The sequence below is a fragment of the Carya illinoinensis genome, chromosome 9 (assembly GCF_018687715.1).
Source record: "Carya illinoinensis cultivar Pawnee chromosome 9, C.illinoinensisPawnee_v1, whole genome shotgun sequence".
NCBI classification, from domain to species: Eukaryota; Viridiplantae; Streptophyta; class Magnoliopsida; order Fagales; family Juglandaceae; genus Carya; species Carya illinoinensis.
In genome coordinates, this window is record NC_056760.1 from 36,351,598 (window position 1) to 36,372,894 (window position 21,297).

At 33.6% G+C, this 21,297-nt stretch overlaps 1 protein-coding gene across 1 annotated transcript; it reads left to right on the plus strand.

Moving 5' to 3' along the window:
- The first annotated feature begins 12,428 nt into the window (after positions 1-12,428).
- On the plus strand, positions 12,429-15,538 carry LOC122276199 (MDIS1-interacting receptor like kinase 2-like). The gene has a single exon (XM_043085770.1). The coding sequence runs from the start codon at positions 13,282-13,284 to the stop codon at positions 15,436-15,438; it is 2,157 nt and encodes a 718-aa protein (XP_042941704.1). The 5' UTR covers positions 12,429-13,281; the 3' UTR covers positions 15,439-15,538.
- Positions 15,539-21,297: the final 5,759 nt, after the last annotated feature.

Consider the following 21,297-nt stretch of genomic DNA (forward strand, 5'->3'; position numbering starts at 1 on the left):
AGTTTAGTTGATGGGCTCATTGGTGTTTCAATTTCCTTAGCACTTTTCATCCCAAACTTCTTCAGTAATTCCTTAATATATTTTGATTGATTGATGAATGTCCCACTTTTTGCTTGCTTAATTTGCAATCCGAGAAAGAATGTAAGTTCTCCCATCATGCTCATCTCAAATTCTTCCTGCATAGTCTTAGCAAAAACTTGACACATATTTTCCTTAGTAGCACCGAATATTATATCATCAACATAAATCTGAATCAAAAGAATATCATTATTTTCATATTTAATGAAAAGAGTTGTGTCAATTTTTCCTCTTAAAAAACCTTTTTCAATCAAGAAACCACTGAGTCTCTCGTACCAAGCTCTAAGAGCTTGTTTAAGTCCATATAGTGCTTTTGTGAGTTTGAAAACATGATTTGGGGAAATATGATTTTCAAAACCTGGAGGTTGCTCAACATATACCTCTTCATTTATAAAACCATTTAAGAAAGCACTTTTAACATCCATTTGAAAAAGTTTGAAATCTTTATAACAAGCATATGCAAGTAGCATTCGAATAGCTTCTAATCTTGCGACTGGTGCATATGTCTCATCATAATTGATTCATTCTTCTTGATTGAAACCTTGGGCTACAAGTCGAACCTTATTTCTAGTTATGACTCCAGACTCATCTTTCTTATTTCTAAAATCTCATTTTGTTTTTACTTGTGGAGGACTTCATGCATACTTATAAAAACAATTAACATGATTTTTCTTGGTACCCAGGTTCTTTGGGTCATTTATTTATTAGTATTAGAAGAAACAAGATTTTTAGGTACCCATATGACCCTAATAGTCATTGTATGATTTCTTCTAATAGGACAACTATGATAATTATGACCATTTCTATTACAGAAATTACAAATAACATGTGACATATATGAAAAACTTGAATGATTATAATAATATCTCTTTTTGACAAAATTAGAATTTTGAATATTGGTCTTTGATGTAGAAGGATTATCAAAGAAATTTTTATAAGGTTTATATTTTTGTTTTGGCATATATCCCAAGCCTGCCTTATCAAAAACATATCTTTGACTACCAAGAAGTTTTTCAAAATTTCTTTTTCCATTCGTAAAGTTTTCAACAATATTTTCTAAATCAGTTTTCTTCTTATTCAACTCAAGATTTTCATCTTTCAAAATGATACTTTATTTTCTTAAAATATCAATTTCGTTTGTTAAAGAAGAATTTTTCTTTTTCAAAGCAGTATACATAATACCCAATTTTTCAAATTCCTCATATACCTCTTCTAAAATATTTTGCAATTCTTCATATGAAGGATCTTCAATATTATTAAGATTTGTTACCTCAATGTCATCTTTAGCCATAAGACAAAGATTTGCTGATTCTCCATTGCTTGCTTCACTATCTGAGCTACTTGAATCATCATCCCATGTAGCTTTCATTGCTTTCTTGCCCTTGTTTCGATCTTTTTTTAGCAGAAGACAATCTGGCTTGATATGACCTGGCTTATTGCATTCATAACAAATTAAAGTGTCATTTTTACCTGAATCTTTCTTGAAAAACTTTTTGAAGGATTTCCTCGGAGGAGTTTTATTTTTCTTTAAGAACCTCTGAATTCTTCTTGTTATCATCGCAACTTCTTCATCTTTGTTTTCATTTTCCTTATCGTCATCGCTTTCACTTTCATGAGGAACAGCTTTAAGTGCCAAGCTCTTCTTTGGCTTTCCTTCTTCTTCTCCTCTTTTCAATGTGTACTCATGGGTGATAAGTGACCCGATGAGTTCATTCACTTCGAGCTTCTTGAGGTCTCTAGCTTCAAGAATCGCTGTCACTTTTGATTCCCAGCATTTTGGTAGAGAATTGAGAATTTTTCTTACTATCTCCACCTTGGAATAAACTTTTCCAAGAGCTGTCAAGCTGTTTATGATGTTAGTAAAACGAGTGTGCATACTAGAAATAGATTCATCATCATTCATCTTAAACATTTCATATTCATGAGTAAGAATATAAATTTTTGATTCTTTGACTTGCGAAGTTCCTTCATAAGTAACTTCTAAGTTATCCCAAATTTCTTTTGCCGTAGCACAAGTCATTATTCTATTAAACTCATTTCCATTGAGAGCATTAAATAATAAATTCATAGCAGTTAAATTCAAAGCTTCTTCCTTTTTGACCTTTATTCCATCAACTACTTTTGTTGGAATATAAGGTCCATTTACAATACATTTCCAGATTTCTCGACTTTGAGCCTGAAGGAATATTCTCATTCTAACTTTCCAGAATGAGTAATTATCTCCACAAAAAAGTGGAGGCCGACTGCTAGATTGACCTTCATCAAATGAAGCTGAAATGTTAGCCATAAGATCTTAACTCAAAAGATAGTTAATCTTATAATAGAGCTCTTAGCTCTGATACCAATTGTTGCCCAGATGACTAACACAAGAGGGGGGGTGAATTGAGTTGTATTAAAAAAAAAATAACAATTATAAATCAAATATATAATATAAAATATAAACAAAATATTAAATAGCAATAAATATAAAGAGTAAGGGTAAGAGAGAAGCAAACTCAGTATGTTAACGAGGTTTGGCCCCACTGCCTACGTCCTCGCCTCAAGCTACCCCTTGAAGATTCCCGAATTCACTATTCAATCTCCTTCAGGTGGAGATAGAAACCTATTACACTTTTGAACAACACCGCTACAAAGGATCCGTGTAGAACACCCTCTACACTTGCAATCACCTTACACGTGGTGATTTAACTATTCCCCGTGTAGAATACTTTCTACACGCACAAGGGTTATATACACCCTTTTTCTGATACAAGAGCTGATAGTGGGTAGGTTATCAGAAAACACTCCTCAATGAGTGAAATAAGAACAATACAGCGCAAACTATATCTCTCAAAATGAACAAGAATTAAGGCTCAATACTTAGAGAAGAGAGAATGAAAGCTTTGAATGAATGTTGTATGCTCTAGATGTTGTGAATGTGAAACTCTCAAATGATCTATTTATAGGCATATGAGACTTCATATTCAAATTTAAAAAGATTCACATGTCAAAGACAACATCATTCACTTTTTCAAAAAATTCAAATAAAAGGTTCTTCCTTTTTAATTGTCAAAGACAACATCATTCATTTTTCAAAAACTTCAAACCTAATCTTTTACTTTTGGCATATGACAAAATGAGCACACTTTATTTTTCAAAAAATTCAAACCTAATCTTTTACTTTTTGCATATGACAAAAGGAGCACACTTTACTTTTCAAATATTTCAAACCTAATCTTTTACTTTTTGCATAAGTCAAGAAAAGCATCAATCATTTTTGAAAATATTCAAATAAAACATGCACATGTGAAAGATGACAATCAATTATATTTCAAAATTTTCAAATTTAATTTTCAAAATATTCATGCACATGTTGAAAATGTATTTTAATGCTTTATGATAAAATATTAATTTTGAGCCTTAATCCTAATTTCGAATTTAAGAGATTTACAACATTACTCTATGACTTTAATGTGAACTTGTTTCCTTATTGTTCATACTTGGTTCTTTGATGTGCTTGACTCCATTGTGTAGACAACTTGAGCTTGAGACTCCTTTATTCTTTGAATTCATTTGTTATCATCAAAATCCATGTGTAGATATATAATTACACAAAACTTGAAACCTTGGGTTCAACACCTATTTATAGCGAGATTTTCTATTGGTTCCATAGTTGAACTTTGCAAATGGCTCTTTTGTAGTCATTATTCACATAAGAAAAACTGCCAAAATAATGCCTAAAATTGTAGCAAATGACTTATTTTGGCAATTTTCTATCACTAGGATGTATTTGCTAATGTCGAGCCAAGTAAAAGATACTTTTGGCAATTTAATGAATAGCTGTAAAGAATTGTCTAAAAATCGTCAGAAAACTGGCAAAAATGCTGCAACCAGATGGAATAACATGGTTAATTGTCGAACCAGATGGAATAACATGGTTAATTGTTGACGTTAGATTAATTATGGTGATTTTTCGTTGTGGGAAAAGTATTCCAGTAGTAAAAACTCACGATGTATAATCCAACATGGCTAATGGGTTATTTCTGGCGCCTTAAACAAGTCGGAAAAGGATATTTGCGGCTATTATTTATGGCCGAAAATTGCATATATGGAAAAAGTTTATTGCAGCGATGATGGCTCGCCTGAAAAAGTTTTTCACAAAATTAAAATTTAAAAAAAAAATACACTAAAATAGAATACATAAAAAATATAATACACATCCATTGAAACAAACAAGAGATTGAAACAAATTGACTTCTAACTACAACCATCAATTACAGATTAGGTGCCATATGCTGGCCTGCATGTTGCAAAAAATGAACTATTATGAGAATTAAAGAGAGAATGCACTATATGTTCAAAGAGGATTTCCAAACCACTGGAAAAGTCAAGTTATAATAGAAATCCAAATTGACGCTCATTACTAGTCTACTTTGCATTTCTTTTCAAGCTCATTAGTAGAAAGTCAAGGCAATAAACACAAGCTCCCAATTTTCAAAACACAACAAAAGGAGAGAAGATCCAAATAAAGCACACCATGCGATACCTATAGCTTCTAGCTCTATCAACAAAAATAGGTTCTGCCTGCAAGCAAGAAAAGGGCAATAAACAAGAAAGAAAAGGTCAAAATTCAAAATTAAAAGAAGAAAGAGGACTTCCGATACAGATAGCCTCTTTTACAAGGATGAAATCAGAATAACATCAAACCAGAAAATTAAAATAAGTCAGCAAAGGAAATTATATGGTCAGAATCAAAACTGATTGCACCAAAAAGAAACAAATTTTACATTAATAATGACGCTCATGGAGCAAATGATTTTGGCCCATCTTCTTAGCAACAATCATATAAAGTGATAGCTACTACTATTGTTTCAATTAGTCAATATACATCTATACTACATGTAGTTCACAAGAAAGAGAAAATACAAGCAGCCTGCATCCCAATGCCGATAATGGAAAATCTCTTATGGCATTTTCACAAATCCTTGCCCCCTCATAGCTAAAAACTTTGGGCTTAAAAAAAATTGCAATAAACAGAATACATATACTGGAACTACAGTTGGTTGAATTGTCTTCATATCCTGAAATGTAATTGATACAAATTGTATCAATGCACTATGATCTTGGTTATTGATTGGCATCTCAGTGGATAGCATTAAATGCATTAAAACCCAACCAAGAGAAGCTATACTTTGAGTACAAGTAGGGATGAGAGGCAAGCTCAAAGACATGCCAGTACTAAGATGAAATTACCCAGAAGAAACTCGGATATGTGGCAGAGTTACAGGGAAATTATGAGACTTTCCTCCATAAAAAAATTATGAAGACAAAAAGATAAACCAAGTATATGTAAATACAACATCTTCTCAATTCTCACAAATCCACAGAGTAACATGGCCAACAAAATACTTGAATCTGATGTAACATACATGGCAACCAACATCTTCCATTTGTAGAGGCAAGCTTGAGTTTCCAGCGGGAGGACTTTATTGTCAGAGATAACTAAGTTTTGCCTGGTGTCTTCCAGCAGCGGAGAAAGCAATTAAGATAAAAGCCTCTAAAGGTTCAAGTAAAATACAAACTCTGCTATAAAGAAAAAAAGGTATCTTCAATAATACCAGTTTGGAGCTCAAGGTATCCACTAGCAAACTACATATATCAGTCTTTCTTTTCAATTGGTATAAAAAATCTGTCACACCTTGAACCGTGTCGTGTCTTGTGCTACTTGTATAGTAACAAAGTTTGAAAGATTTTGCAATAATAGAATAACAGTGACTGAGAACATGCCTCTTATATATCATGAAAATATAACACATAGCTACATGCAAAAAAAATATTACTTTTTTTATATGCTAGTCACATACATATATATATATATATATATATATAACCTTGTATGTGATGCTAAGCTGCCTTTCTCTTGCTTTCCACTGATATCTATCAATATAGTGACCTTATGTCATGATGCTACACTAGAGGATGCAAAAAGGTAATGCTAGATATGGACTTTCTTCCCTTTGGCTTTATAGAGATGATGTCTATTAAAATGTGGCCTGAATTTTTTTTTTCACTGTCTTTGTCATTTCAGTATCAGTTGCAATGTCTTAATCCAATTATTATTTGGCAGCACTTCTTTGCATCTTTTTTGTGATCCCGTACATGATGAAGCTTCCAAGCTGATAAATGATGGATGGTTGAATCATAGTAATGGTGTCAAAGGAGCTACAAAACAGCAGGTGTTGAATGATAACTTTGTTTAATATGGTGACTAACATGAATTTTTAATTGTTTTCTGCATCAGCTGCTACCACATTTCTCCGATGAGCAGGCATTTTTAGGTTTGGAAAAAATTTCCATAACAAAGGTACTATCAGTTGTTTTTTTATTCTATATTTTGTTTCACTTATTAAATCTAAATCCTTAATTATAACTCTTTGCAGATGCCTTCACAATGGGTAGTGTGCATTGTGAGGTTAACTGATTTTAACAATGAGGTTTTACAAACAGATCTAGACATCGGAAGTTGCTTTATGAAGTTTTTTATCATCTTAAATATACAAGGGAGGGTTTGACATCTGATTCACTTCAAGAACGACTGGATTTATTTGGATACAACAAACTTGAGGAGAAAAAGGTTAGAAAAGCAATATTTTGGGTTTTAATCATTCCCCTCAATTTTTATTTTCCATTATTTCTTGCTCTGTCTCCTTCATTGATTGGTTCTTCTTCTCTTCCATCCTGTTATAGGAAAGCAAGCTACTGAACCTATGACCTGAAAAAAATTAATTAGTAAATATTTTATATTTCTTAGAACATGCTTATTATATTTTTTGAGTTTTAATTATAGAATATTTTACTAATATTATTTTTCTGTTGCATGTAGATCTACATTTGGGCTGGCAGAGAATCTTTACTCAATGTAAGCCAAACTCCTAACTCACCCATGGCTCTTGCATTTACATGTTAATTTTGTTGCACCCCTTCCCCATGGGGTTAGGAATGTTAGTACTTCCATTATTTTACTAAATCTCAGGTGTGAAGAAATGCCATAATTCTTATTAAACTAGTTTTCTTATTGTATCATATGTTACATCCGCCTGATATCGTTGCAGCGGCTGCTGGATATCCACCGTCACCATCGTCAATGTCCACCATCTCATCCAGTTCTGCAACGCTGTATTACTCAGCTGAGAATGAGGCTTCTCATAGCCTATGTCGAGCTTTGCAACGACGCCACCGATGTCCAAGATTCATCAAGTGAAAATAGTAAAGAAAGGGAGGGTAATTTGGCATCAAATGATGAGGGTAGTAGCGACATGGGACCCTTGCTTGGATGGATACTTCAAGTATTTAGTTGATAGCGAGCTCGTCTTTGACACTGAGGAGCATATTGTCAATGAATCCAGTGACGTTGCCTATGCCTATTTCAGAAAAAAACTGGATTGGAACAATTAGAAAGTTTTGCAAAAGATCTAGAGAACAGGGGTTTGTGATTCCTGAACCTAGCAGTAACACTCCGGGAGTTTCTCATGCCATGTATTTGTACGAAATTACATAGAAAAGTGTCCTGTTGTTCCTTTGCCATTTCTACAATATATATTTTTCATATATAGCAGGAGGTCAGGTGATAGCAAGGCAGGCTTCTAAGAAGCTCCTAGAAGGAAGGGAGCTAGAATTTTACAGATGGGAGCGGGATTTTAACTTAAAACAATTTCCAAGATGGTGTTCTATCTTCTGCCCTTATGGTTGGACTTCTTGTAGCTTCCTCAATATTTGTATCCTTGGCAAGGAGCCACAATCCTTTTAGGCTTATTGAAGTTGGGTTATCTGTTTGGATAGTTGCTGCTGCTGGGTGTGGTAGTTCATTTGACTTTTGGTCCATTGCAATCTGTGGCATATTGGTTAGTGTTGGAGAGGCTTCTTTCATAAGTCTTGCTGCCCCATTTATAGATGACAATGCCCCTGCTGCTCAGAAAATAGCATGGTTTGCAACATTTTACGTGTATATACCAACTGGGAATGGTGCAGGCTATGTTTATGGTGGGCATGTCAGAAACCATTTGAATTGGCGTTGTGTTCTTTATAAAGGGCATTTTGTATACTTCCATTTGCTATTTTGGGTTTTATGGTGAAGCCTTTGCAATTAAAGGGTTTTACCCCTGTTGAGCCAAGAAAAGATTTGAAAAACTGGAAGTTGTGGGGCCTGTTGCTGTTTTTGGAGGGATACTTCAGGAAATGATTTCTATGGGAAAGGTGCTGCTGGGGTTGTCGATGTATCTCACTGCTGCATCTGTATGGTCTTGGGCAACGAAGGTCAACCACTGAAGCCTGGGGTAGGCTTGGGTTGACTCACTAGGGGAGAAGATCGTAATGAACTTTAACTCTGAAGACCAAGTTGTGTTGTATTTCCAACCATGTGTTGGGTTTGGAGCTGGTGGCAATGGAGTGAAGGGATACGTATATAATGTTTCTGAGGAACCCAAGATTCTGATGATTGGGAGGTAGAATGGGTCGATGAATTATGAATTCGATGACTAGGAAGGGGAGCCACATCCTAGCACCAAACTGAAGGAGGCTTGGAGAGTTGCTGGTGCTCACGGAGATGTGTTTAGTGGGAAAGAGGTAGTTGAACATGCTTGTGGAATGGGAACTCTGCAAATGGGAGAAAATATTTCCAAAGTATCAAATGGAATTGTTTCTTACAACATTAGACAGTTGCTTGGTGTATGTGCTAAGATTTGTTCCTTCAAATTTTCAGCCATAATTCCCCTATGGATGTTCCCAATCGCACTTACAGGTGGGAATACCTCTATACTAAAGCTATCTTAAAAAGAGGCTTCTGTAATTCCCGTAGGGTTGGCAATGGAAGCTGATTTGCCTAATGGTGTCATAAGTATTTTTCATGGCACCAAGTATATTGTTAATGCTAATTGTGATGGAGTGTTATCGTTTGTTGGTTCTAATACACATATGCAAGAGCATCGGCTAAAGGGAAGCACATTCAAACTATCATTGAGGCCAAAAATCATGCGATTGGCATGCCTGATGCTAACCTCGTGGATGCTATTGTTAGAGGATATTGATGCTGCTGGACAAAGGTGAATGGCACTCAACACCGTTATTTTTGTTGGAGGCTTAAGTCATGGGAGAATAAACTACTTATCCAAAAAAAAAAGTCATGGGAGAATAAACTAATGGAATGGGCCAAAGTTCTTAAAGTGAAAGCTCTTAAAGTAATTGTGTATGAGAGGAGAGGCTTAAGGAAATTGTTTTTTAAGAGCTTAACCATGTCCTCACGGAAATTGATTTCTTTCAGGTCTCTGTGGCTATATCTCTAATAATGCAGTTTAAAAGAATATTGCCAGGAAGTACCAACAAAATGGGCTTTGCAAATCAGGATGCTATGAAGGAGCTTGAAAGCATAACTCGTCTCACCTACGACAGAAAGGAGTAAAAGATAACCACACCTTGTGGGGGCAAGGTGTTTGAAGGGAGAGGGTTTGTCACACCTCAACACCTCTACAAGCGTGGGCCGAAGTCATTATGGGCTTTGGTTTGGGGTAATAAGGATTTAGAGGTTTGGGCTCATGGGCTTTTATGGGCTTGGATGACTAATGTCTTTTACATAGTTTATTGTATTTCTTTGTAAGGCTAGATTTCTGTTAGTAAGCCCAGTCATTTTATCTCCATTTACGTTTATTTTGCTGTAAGACTTAAAAACCAATGGCCTCTACTTAGCTCTACGTAGGATTTGTAGGATTTTAATGGGAGTATATATACTCATATGCTGGATATTGTAAGACATTTTGAAATGTTAAAAGAAACTTCTTTATTTCTCTCACTTTTCCTATCATTTTCTTGGAAGAGCTCCCCTCGAAGAGAGCAAATAAATGCTTTATTACATTAATTTGTGAGGTGTGTTACATGCCTCAAAAGCAGCCTAGTCCGTGCGTGGGTGTCACACACTGTTGCACAGCCACGCCTTTGATGGCGACTGTGCCGTACCAGCAGATTCGATATCTTCCTATCTGACCCACTCCACCCCAATAGCCCTTGCGCATGGTTCTCATGCATCAACAAAGCCATGGAAAAACATTTCCTACACTGCCGATATGGACCACTTGTAGCTAGATAACTAGTTATGTCAGTGTTTTTCCTAAACGAAAGTCTCAAGGGCAAGAATAAGAGACTCTGCATCAATCAATCCAAAGCAATGAAACATAGTGCCACACAAATTATAGATTCCTCCAATTGAATTGAAAAAACGTAGTCATTTAAGGCATCTCCCACTTGGTTTTGCCAAGAAAGATGGGATGGGCATGAACCAATCTTTTGATCCCAAAGCCCTTTCTTAGTTTTTTAAATGCCATGTTAGTAGTGATGGAGTGATTGTAGGGGACCCTACCCCTCTTAATATATCTGACTTTGCTTTTTATCAGACGAAATGCTTGCTTGCTTAGCAAAAATAAAAAAATGTTGAGAAAAAGGCTGAAAGCAGTTCAAGAAAAAACAAAAGGAAGCATCACTACCACTTATTCTTTAACTTTTCCAAAACGTAGGGTTGGGTGAGAAATCAGAAAAGTCTCCACATCCATCGAAGTCTTTGACGGGGTCAAGGTCAGTGCGAAAAGTCTTTTCTACTTGCTAGCTAGGAACAAAAGCTCGTCGACAAGTGATCAGAACTAAAAAATAAAGAGTAAAGACTACGTTACCTTGACCTCAACAATTAGGATGTGGAAATTTTGATTCCCTAGCTCCAGACCAAACAATACGTCGCGCAATAATTTTTCCAATCGTGGTCTGACGTTTCTTGCCCAATCTTTTCAACTAATTAAATCTTATTATTGGTTGTATGAATAAATTATTGACACAAAAATTATCTTAACAAAATAATATTAGTACAACTTAATCAATTTAATTGGAATTAAATTTGATTAATTGGAGTTATAAAATTACAAATCATTCACGATCCATCCTATACCGTCATAAAACTTTATAAGAAAAGAATACAAAATATACATAAAATCTTTCATTTTAAATGTATTTCATTGAAATTAATACTCACAAAGTTTAAAATATAAAATAATTAAAAACTATACAATGTCCCACAAATTGCGTCGTATAATTAATACATGATCAATATTAGTCAATGAGCCGTCGATTTCTAAGAAATCAATTAATAAATGCGTTGGCTTCCAAAAGGAAATTTCTATATATGCAGGATGAATATTCATTCCACGGAAATTTCACAGGATGATTCATTCAATTATTTCACAGGAAAAGTCTTGAGGGTCAATTTCAAGGAAATAAATGTATGTATTGCCTATTGGCTTTCGAAAGGAAATTTCTATGCATGGGACAGAGTAATTAATACTTCAAGCAATAATTTTTCCAATAGCTCTTTGTTTCATGCCCAATTCAATCAGTTTAATTGAACACTTATTCATTTATGATCCATCATCATATACCGTCATCTAACGATAGCATAGTTATGAGAAATTTAAATAATTTTTAAAAGTTATAGAATTTTAAAAGTTAAAAACACTTCGCTTTAATTTATTCATGTCGTTAAGATGCATGAATATACTTTAAATTCAGTCAATGTGTTGAAACGATAATTAAGAGCAATTCCCCAATTGGGCCTATCGACGTTGCCGTTATAATTAATACATGAATATATATATATAGTCAATGAGTCGTCGCATGCATTATTAATATACACAAGTCTTGAGGGTCCATTTCTAAGAAATTAATATATAAATATATTGGTTTTTAAAAAGAAATTTCCAAGATGATTGATTGAATTCAATTATATCACTTTTCAGTATCTTTTCTTATATATGAAACTAGCATACGTCTAGATTAGTCGTCATGAACATATATAGTACTAATCGGTCATTATTCATAAAAATGACAGCCTCCTCCCTTTCTATTTCCAATATACCGATAGTAACATGAGCTTTCTAAATTTCTTAAATATTAATATTACTTAAATATCCTTAGCATATTCCTTTATTTTAAATTCACAACTCAATACATAAATATAATAAAGTAAATAGCAGAATAACTAAAGCGTTCAAAATAAAATTAACCACTTACTATTTACTTTAGACAATAATAATTTATACATAATCTTTTAAATATATTTTCCGTGAAAATGAGATTTCAGAAAAATATCAAACCAGGCCCATCTTTTTAAAAACACAAACCAATTCCTAACATAAAAACAAGGCCCAACACGAGTTAAATCAATGGGCATTTAATGGCAATCTTGTAAATATAACCGAAAGCATGCATTTTCTGAAACCTGAAAAACCTGAATAGAATCAAAGCCACTCAAATCCATGGGTTCGGTTGTTGAAGGAGAAGACGTGTTTTGCTGGACAGTGGTATTCGACGTAAGAAGGCAGAGACTTGAGTTGTGTAAAAAGTTAAAAACAGCTGATCATCCGTGAAGGAGATAAAAGAAAAGAAAAGGGCGAGAAGAAGACAGTTGGTGTGGGTGAGAAATGAGTGGGAGAGTTGGCGAGGCTGTTGGGCGAAAGAATCCAAAATTAAGAAAAGACTTGCGGAAAGACACGGCGAAGCTAAGGGATGAGAGGAGAAAAGTCTTTGACGAGGTCAGTGCAGAATTCATTCATTCAATTATTGTTTGATTCCCCGGTCAGCTCCAGACCAAATAATTATTACTTCAAGAAATAATTTTTCCAATCGCTCTCTCTGTTTCTTAACAAATTAAATAATATCAGTAAAATTTAATCAATTTAATTGAACACTTATTCATTTATGATCCAACGTATAGCATAGTTATGGGAAATTTAAATAATTTTTAAAAGTTACAGAATTTTTAAAGTAAAAAACACTTGGCTTTAATTTATTCATGTCGTTCAGACGTATTAATATACTTTAAATTCATTTAGAAAACATTAATTAAGAGCAATTCCCCAATTGGGCCTGTCCACGTTGCCGTTATAATTAATACATGAATATATATATATAGTCAATGAGTCGTCGCATGCATTAATATACACGAGTCTTGAGGGAAATTTCCAGGAAATTAATATATGAATGTATTGGCTTTCAAAGGCAATTTCCAGGATCATTCATTCAATTATTTCACCGGCCTAGCTTCGCTATCTTTTCTTACATATAAAAGCGTACGTCTATATATATTAGTCATCATGAACAAATATATATAGTACTAATAGGTCATTACTCATAAAAATGGCAGTCTCCTCCCTTTCCATTTCCAATATACCGATAGTAGCATGGGCTATCTGGATCTTTTTATGCGGAAACTGTTTGGATAATGCACTTCATCAGCTTGTTAATGTTGCTGCAGCATCTGGATCAATATCTGACCTTCAACTTGAACAAGCCAAGGCTTTGCAGGAGACTGGGTGGTGGCCGTCTAGTACTAATTATTCAAGTGCTTGCCACTGGGATGGTATTACTTGCAATGATGGAGGAAGCGTCACAAGCATCGATAGATCTCTTCAAGGTTTGGGAGGTCAGTTGAAACTCAACTTCTCTTTCTTCCCAAATTTAGTTAGTCTTAATCTTAGTAGGAACAACCTTCAGGGGCATATCCCACTTGAGATCGGGATGCTAAAAAATCTAACCATTTTATACCTTTATTCAAACATGCTTGTCGGTCCATTCCCTTTCACAATTGGTCATTTAACTAATTTGGAATATGTCTTCCTTGATGGAAATAAAATCAATGGATCCATTCCTCCCGAAATAGGGATGCTGAAAAATCTTACCTTTTTATCCCTTTCATCGAACATGCTCGTTGGTCCAATCCCTTCCACAATTGGTCATTTAACTAATTTGAGAAGTTTATACCTTGACAGAAATAAAATCAATGGATCAATTCCCTCCGAAATAGGGATGCTGAAAAATTTGACCACTTTAGACCTTTCTTCGAACATGCTCATCGGTCCAATCCCTTCTACAATTGGTCATGCAACTAATTTGAAATATTTCTACCTTGGACAGAATAAAATCAATGGATCCATTCCCTCCGAAATAGGGATGCTGAAAAATTTGACCGATCTATTCCTTTCTTTGAACATACTCGTCGGTCCAATCCCTTCCATTATGTTCCATTTAACTAATTTGAGAAGTTTAGACCTTAGTCAGAATAAAATCAATGGATCAATTCCTCCCGAAATAGGGATGTTGAAAAATCTGTCTTATTTAAACTTGGGTTCGAACGCCCTCACTGGTCCAATCCTGAGTAATTTGACTAATTTGGAATATTTGGACCTTAGTGCAAACTACTTAAATGGAAGCATTCCCTATCACCAGGATAACTTTTATTGGATGAGAGATGTTAACCTTAGTCATAACTGTATTAGCGGAGAAATACCTGTTGCACTTGGGATTAACGTAGCCCATCTCTCGAGTCTGGATCTTAGCTACAATAAACTTACAGGCCATATCCCTCCTTCTCTCATTTATATAAAAGAAATCAACTTGTCACACAATTCTTTGAAGGGTCAAATTCCAAATGGTTTTGATAAGCATCATAAATCCCACACATTAATTGGCAATAGGGATTTATGCGGTCAGTTCAAGAATATTTTTCCTCCATGTCCCAAAAGCAAAAAATCAATCATAACCAAAATAGAAATTTTTGCTCCCATCACCACTTTCCTTGGATTCCTGGTTATTGGGGGTATTATCTTATCTCGTTGTGTGTTCAAAGAAAATCAACTTGAGTTAAGAGAATCTAAGGATGGAAACATATTCTCGATATGGAATTATGACGGACATATTGCATATGAAGACATCATTGAAGCAACCGAGAATTTTGACATCAGATATTGCATTGGAACTGGTGGTTATGGTAGCGTTTACAAAGCAAAATTACCAAGCGGAAATGTGATTGCCTTAAAGAAACTTCATCAAAGAGAGGCTGAGAATCCATTTTTCTTTGGGAGTTTTATAAATGAGGTGAGGGTGTTAACAGAGATTCGACATCGAAATATTGTGAAGCTACATGGGTTCTGTGTACATAAAAGATGCAAATTTTTAATTTATGAGTACATGGAAAGGGGAAGCCTATTTTGTGTCCTAAGAAATATTGATGAAGCTATAGAACTGGATTGGAGCAAGAGGGTAAACATCATCAAAGGCATAGCACACGCCTTATCTTACATGCATCATGAATGCATCCCATCAATTGTTCATAGAGATATATCATCTAACAACATTTTGCTGAACTCCGAGTTCCATGCTTTTATCTCTAACTTTGGAACGGCCAAACTCCTTGATCCTGACTCTTCCAATCAAACATTGGTTGTTGGCACTTATAGTTATATTGCCCCAGGTAAATTGTTAATTGGTTATTTATATTCCAAAAATGTCATTTAAATTATTTAATTAAAAATATTGAATATAATTATTCTATTAGTCATGTATCTAAACATTTTTTAAGATTATCTTTCTTTACTGTTTTTTTTCTTTGTCAAGTTTACAATTTATGAATCGTTATCACCAATTAAGCTAAAACGATATTAAGTTGATAAAACTAAAAAGAGATGTAATATAATCTAAAATCCCAATAATCTTAAATTTTAAATTTAATTAGATATTTTTGTTCTTCATTTAAATGTTTAGCATAATCGCATATATTATTTAATAATAATACATTTGGATAGTGGATAATGAGACTATATAGTAATAGTTTGCAATTAGCAATAATATAATAATATATATAGTATCTTCCCATAATCAAAGTTTCGTGATTTAATTTTTTTTCAAATTTATAAATTTTTTAGATTCAAATTATATCCTCTACGCAAAAAAAAGTTAAAAAATAAATAGTTAACACTAGAACTCATTTTTGTGAAGTTTGTTTATTTTTCAGAATATTATATAATGAAGTTGCCACGTCGTTGTAGTCTTTATCTTTAAAAGACTTATATTTTAAAAACTAAAGATTTATATTATCGCTACTTGATTAAATATTATTCTTCGTTCAATATTTTACTGTTAAATTAGAATTATCAAATTAATTCAATGTAGTATTGTTCATTTAATAAGTTGAACTGAATTATATATTATTTAATTTTTATACAATAATATAATTGGAGTGATGGCGTCACATTACAAATAGAAATTAGATATTTAAATAATATGCCATTTTCATTTCATAATATTACTTCCTAAAAAACTAATAAATTTAATTAGATATATTATTTCCGATTTATAAATCCAATCTATATTTATGCTTTGAAGCTTATATAGAGCATATAGTTTAAATAAAATTAATAAATATAGATATATTCGGTTCTTTTCAATGCCACCTATAAATTCCAAGATTAATACGAGAAGCCATGTTGAACAAATGGCTCAAAAAATACTACTAACCATTATTGTTTGTATGGAATCTTGCACAATTGCAAACACTCCTTTTAAAAGGCATTGACCCTATTTAGTTTTTCTCATCGTTTTTTTCTTTCTATAAAGAGTTTGCATACACAATGACAATTACTAAAAAATGTGATGTATATAGCTTTGGAGTCGTGGCACTAGAAGTATTAATGGGAATGCATCCAGGAGAACTCTTGTCCTCATTATCATCATCATCATCTCAAAACATGATGCTAAATGAAATATTAGACCAACGCTTGCCACCTCCAAATCATCTAATTGGACATGATATTTTGCTTGTTGCTACAATAGCATTTGCATGCGTTCACGCTCAGCCAAAGGCTCGGCCTACAATGAAATGTGTGTCACAAGAATTTCTCTCTCGCAAAAAGCCGAATGTCATACCCTTGACTACGGTTTCACTCCTGCAATTGAAGAAACAAGCAACATATGTGGTTGGATTAGGATTTGCTTATTGTTAGGGTGTTTTGTGTGTTGTCAATGTGTCATTTACATTTCTCAATCTATTTTCAAGAAAAATATTATTTGTAAAATTCGGCCAAATCATCCCATAAACCAAAAGTACTCACTTTTCATGGTTGGAAGCGGCTGAAAATTGAAATAGAATGGGGCCGGTGTGTTTGTATGAGATAAGTGTGCAAATATAAAGTAGCAATGAATTAAGAAAATCTCATAGAGAATTTCAACAGATTCATCATTTCTTCTTCATGAATAACAGGTTTTCAGAATATCTTTGATATCAGGATCATTCCCAACTTCTTTGTCCTACTCAAAAAGAAATTAACAAATTTTACATCTAGTTAGAGTAGTACCTAGCATAAAAGCTCAAAACTTTAAAGCCTTGAGTGGAGTCTTTCGATACTCCTCTTTGATCTTAATTGTTTAAGAAAAATCATTTAGATAAGGTCTTAGAAAGTGTAAAAATATACACATTAACTTTTTTGTGCATTAGGAAAAAAAGGAAACCATTGATCAATAAGAAATATATGACAAAAGAGAAAGGGGGATAGGTTATGATGAGGCACTTAATTACCTTGTGAACGTATGAGATGCTAGCCTTGCTAGGACCTACTACTATAATTCCACCTTGCAGCGTTAGAAACAACAAACTTATTGAAGGCAAACAACGCATATTTGACAAGCTTAGCCAAAATAGATTAAGATCATTAAACCAACTGTCTTATTGAATGTAGGCCTTATAATCTATACACTTCTATATTTTCGTTTTTCAATTCACCCATTAGTGTAGAGTCAATTGTATTTCTTTGGTGGCTCCCCTGGGATCTTGTTTAAGCCACCAAGGGGGTTTAGTTGTGATGGATCTAGGTTCTGTTGATAATACTGTTAAGTCAAGTCAGGATGCAGGGTTTTTGATAGTTGCTAGGAGTTCAAGAAAAGTACATTAATGGATACTTTGATCTCATCAATAAAAGAAATGGACACAATAGTTGCAACAAGATGTTTTGCGTACCAACCACCTCTAGTCATAGTGTCCTTTTCAAATGAAAGCTTCCAGTCTTGTCAATAACCTTCCATGTATAACTGTATTATTGTGAAACCTGCCTGCAGTGTCACAGAAACAACTAGACTAAGAATTCCTAGATGCAATCACAAAGTGCTAAATTTCACAAATACCTTATGTAAGCAACAGGTACTAGTAACAAAAAGGGATTTTCACATACTTTAGGAGTAAATGTAGTTGAAACCCCTAAGACAAATTGTAAAGCCTCATATAATGAGTGGGTCAGGTCCGCATAAACTTCTGAAACAAACAAGTTTTATTAGCTGGCTACAGAATTAAGACACATTGCAATTTTTGTTGTTGGGAAGTATAGACTCCACAGCATAAAATTGAAAAGATTTCTCTGTCATTCTTTTACACCCTTGCTTTGATGAGTAGTAAGGTCCTTTCCACAATGCAGGCTGGTTTACAACAACATGAATGACACCGTCATTGTTGCCATCACCGAACCTTCACCACCTCATCCTCATTATTATCACATTATTGTTGTTATCATCATCATCAATTGGCAATAGAAACAATCGTTCCATATCCACACGGATTTTTACACCATAAAATTGAACAGATTTCTCATTCATTCTTTTACACCCCTACTTTGATGGGTAGTAAGGTCTTTTCGCAATACATGCTACTTTGCAACAACGAGAATGACATCGTCGATGATGTCATCACCAAACCTTCACCATCTCATCCTTGTCATTACCACATTATTGCATTATCGCCATCATCAATTGCCAACAGAAACAATGGTTCCATATCCACACAGACCCCTTTATTATAGAGTAATTGAAATTTCAACATATAAAAACTGTGAGAACTTAATTAATATAAACAAGAAATTTCAAACATAAAACAAAATGGCACCAGAAGTGCACATGTAATTGACCCATAGACACCATTTAATCTCCATATTTCCATTTCACTCCATTGACAGTAAAACCAAAGTAGAACTAGACGTTCGACTACTGATACAATAGAATTCATGTAGCATACAAATTCTTCAAAAAATACCTCCTTTGAATTTTGTTTGCTCAGTAAATGCTCTTACCTGCATAAAAATACTGATACCAATTACTTCAAAATTTATGTAATTTCCTTGATAAACAATTGGGACAAAGGGTGAGAAATGATTTCAGTGAAGCATAACATTGCTAGTCACATATTTATCCTTAAAAAACACGTGAAGAGTGCCACTGTTTTCCTCATGAAACTCCCATACATATTACAATCACCCTTATTCCAAGGATGGCATATTGACACCGAACAAATACACGAGCACCTTAGTATTGTATTCTTAATTCATCTATTAAGTCTTACTGAAGCAAGTATCAACAGTTCAACTAATCATCAGTACATACCTGATCAATACTACCAAGTCTATTTACAACCAAAGCCACACCTTATGCATCCATTATATCCTGTCAACATATCATAAATAAAATAGTGTTGCAATATATTTTCTTAATATTATTTTTATTTTAAATTTTGAAAAAGTTGAATTATTTGTTTTATTTTGTGTAGAAATTTGAAAAAGTTATAATGATTAGATGAGATAAGATGAGAATAGTTGTAAAAACAAAAGAGTTTATAATTTACTATGAAGAAACGAAACAAGTTTCAGGACATATTATGCTTTCATGCATCTTTAATTTATAATTTGTTTGCAAAATGACATTCCCAAAACATACTGGAAGAAGCTGTGTTGACAGCAAGTTTCACTTTCATGATATTGTTGGGGTTTTTAGTGTTAGCTAAATTCGGTTTTAAAACAAAGGGTTCGTATGTTAATATTTGAGTTGGGTTTAGATTTGAAAATTACATGACATTTTATTTGCAACGATTAGGAATTTGTCACAAAAACTTTTTGCAGCGAAAATTATATCGCCGCAATTAATTTAGACAAAAAAAAACAATTTCCACATCTTTGGTATCTTTTACTGCGATATTATTTAGCCACTAATTATATTGGATGATATTTAGCTATTTGTGACGATTATTTAACTATTTATGGCAACCTTAAATCGTGATAAAAAGATCACAATTAAAAATCAGAACCGCACGTAAAGTTAGAATCTAAAAGCATTCATATCTGATTTTTTAGAATTTTCTTTAAATTTTAACTAGAAATCATACGTCCTATAAATTTCTATTAAATTTTATTTATTTTCAAAAAACTTCCTATATCCAATTTCATATGCTTTCTTTATTTTATTAAAAAAATATTTTTTTATTATTATTTTTACTATTTTATTCGTATATCTTTAACTATTTCCTATAATATATATATATATATATAAACTAATTTAGAGGATGAATAATGACTTCTCAAATATAGGAGTCAGTGATTAGGCCGTGATTATTGTAGAGTTTTTTGGTTTATTGTTTAATTGTTTAGTTGATTGTATAGGTGGATTTATTAAAGTTTTTCTTGATGCAAGGGATGATTTTATTTTGATTATTTGTAAATCCTAAGTGTCCTGCTTGTTACCACAATTTTCCTCTACCATAAGTGAGAGTAATCAATAAAATTAGGGTGCTGTCCTCTTCTAAAAAAAAAAAACAAACGAGGACGTTCAGATTTCTCATTTGTTATATGCTGATGATGTTTTGATTTTTGCAAATGGTGGGAAAGCTTCTATTCAGAATTTGATGCGAGCGATTCGTAAGTATGAAAGCTTACCGGGATAGCTTGTGAGTCCAAATAAGTCTTCTACTTTTTTCTACTCAAATATTTCTTTTTGATCGGAAGGCACAACTGAAGCATATTTCGGGTTTTGTGTTACGGGTAGGGAGCATGCAAGAATGGACAAGATCATGGATCGAGGCCAACATGAACAAGCTAAAGTAATTAGTATTGCAGAGGAAAGGATTAATACGCAGCGTTTTGTTTAAGTGTTGGTTGTTTTGAGTATAACTGATTGTGATTGTGTCGTTTAGTGTAAGTAAATGTAAATAGAATGGTACCGTTTCATGGCTGTCGTTTAAGTCATTAAATGAGTGAATTGTTGATAAGTCGGTTGTAGTTTTCATATACAATTAATCTAGCAGAGACAATCGTGAGTTGGGAAGGAGGCCAACTTTGGTATATAGTGTCATTCATCTCTCTCTCTCTCTCTCTCTCTCTCTCTCTCTCTCTCTCTCTCTCTAATTCTTGGAGACTTCTTAGAGGGTGATGTCCTCAAACTACATCCATTCCTTGTTACTGTGAAGGGGCTCATTACATTTTGGTATCAGTAGTCAGTAATGGTAGAAGGGACAAGATCATATGCACAGATTCTTGATTCTGTGAATAATTTGCGTGTACATCAGGAGCG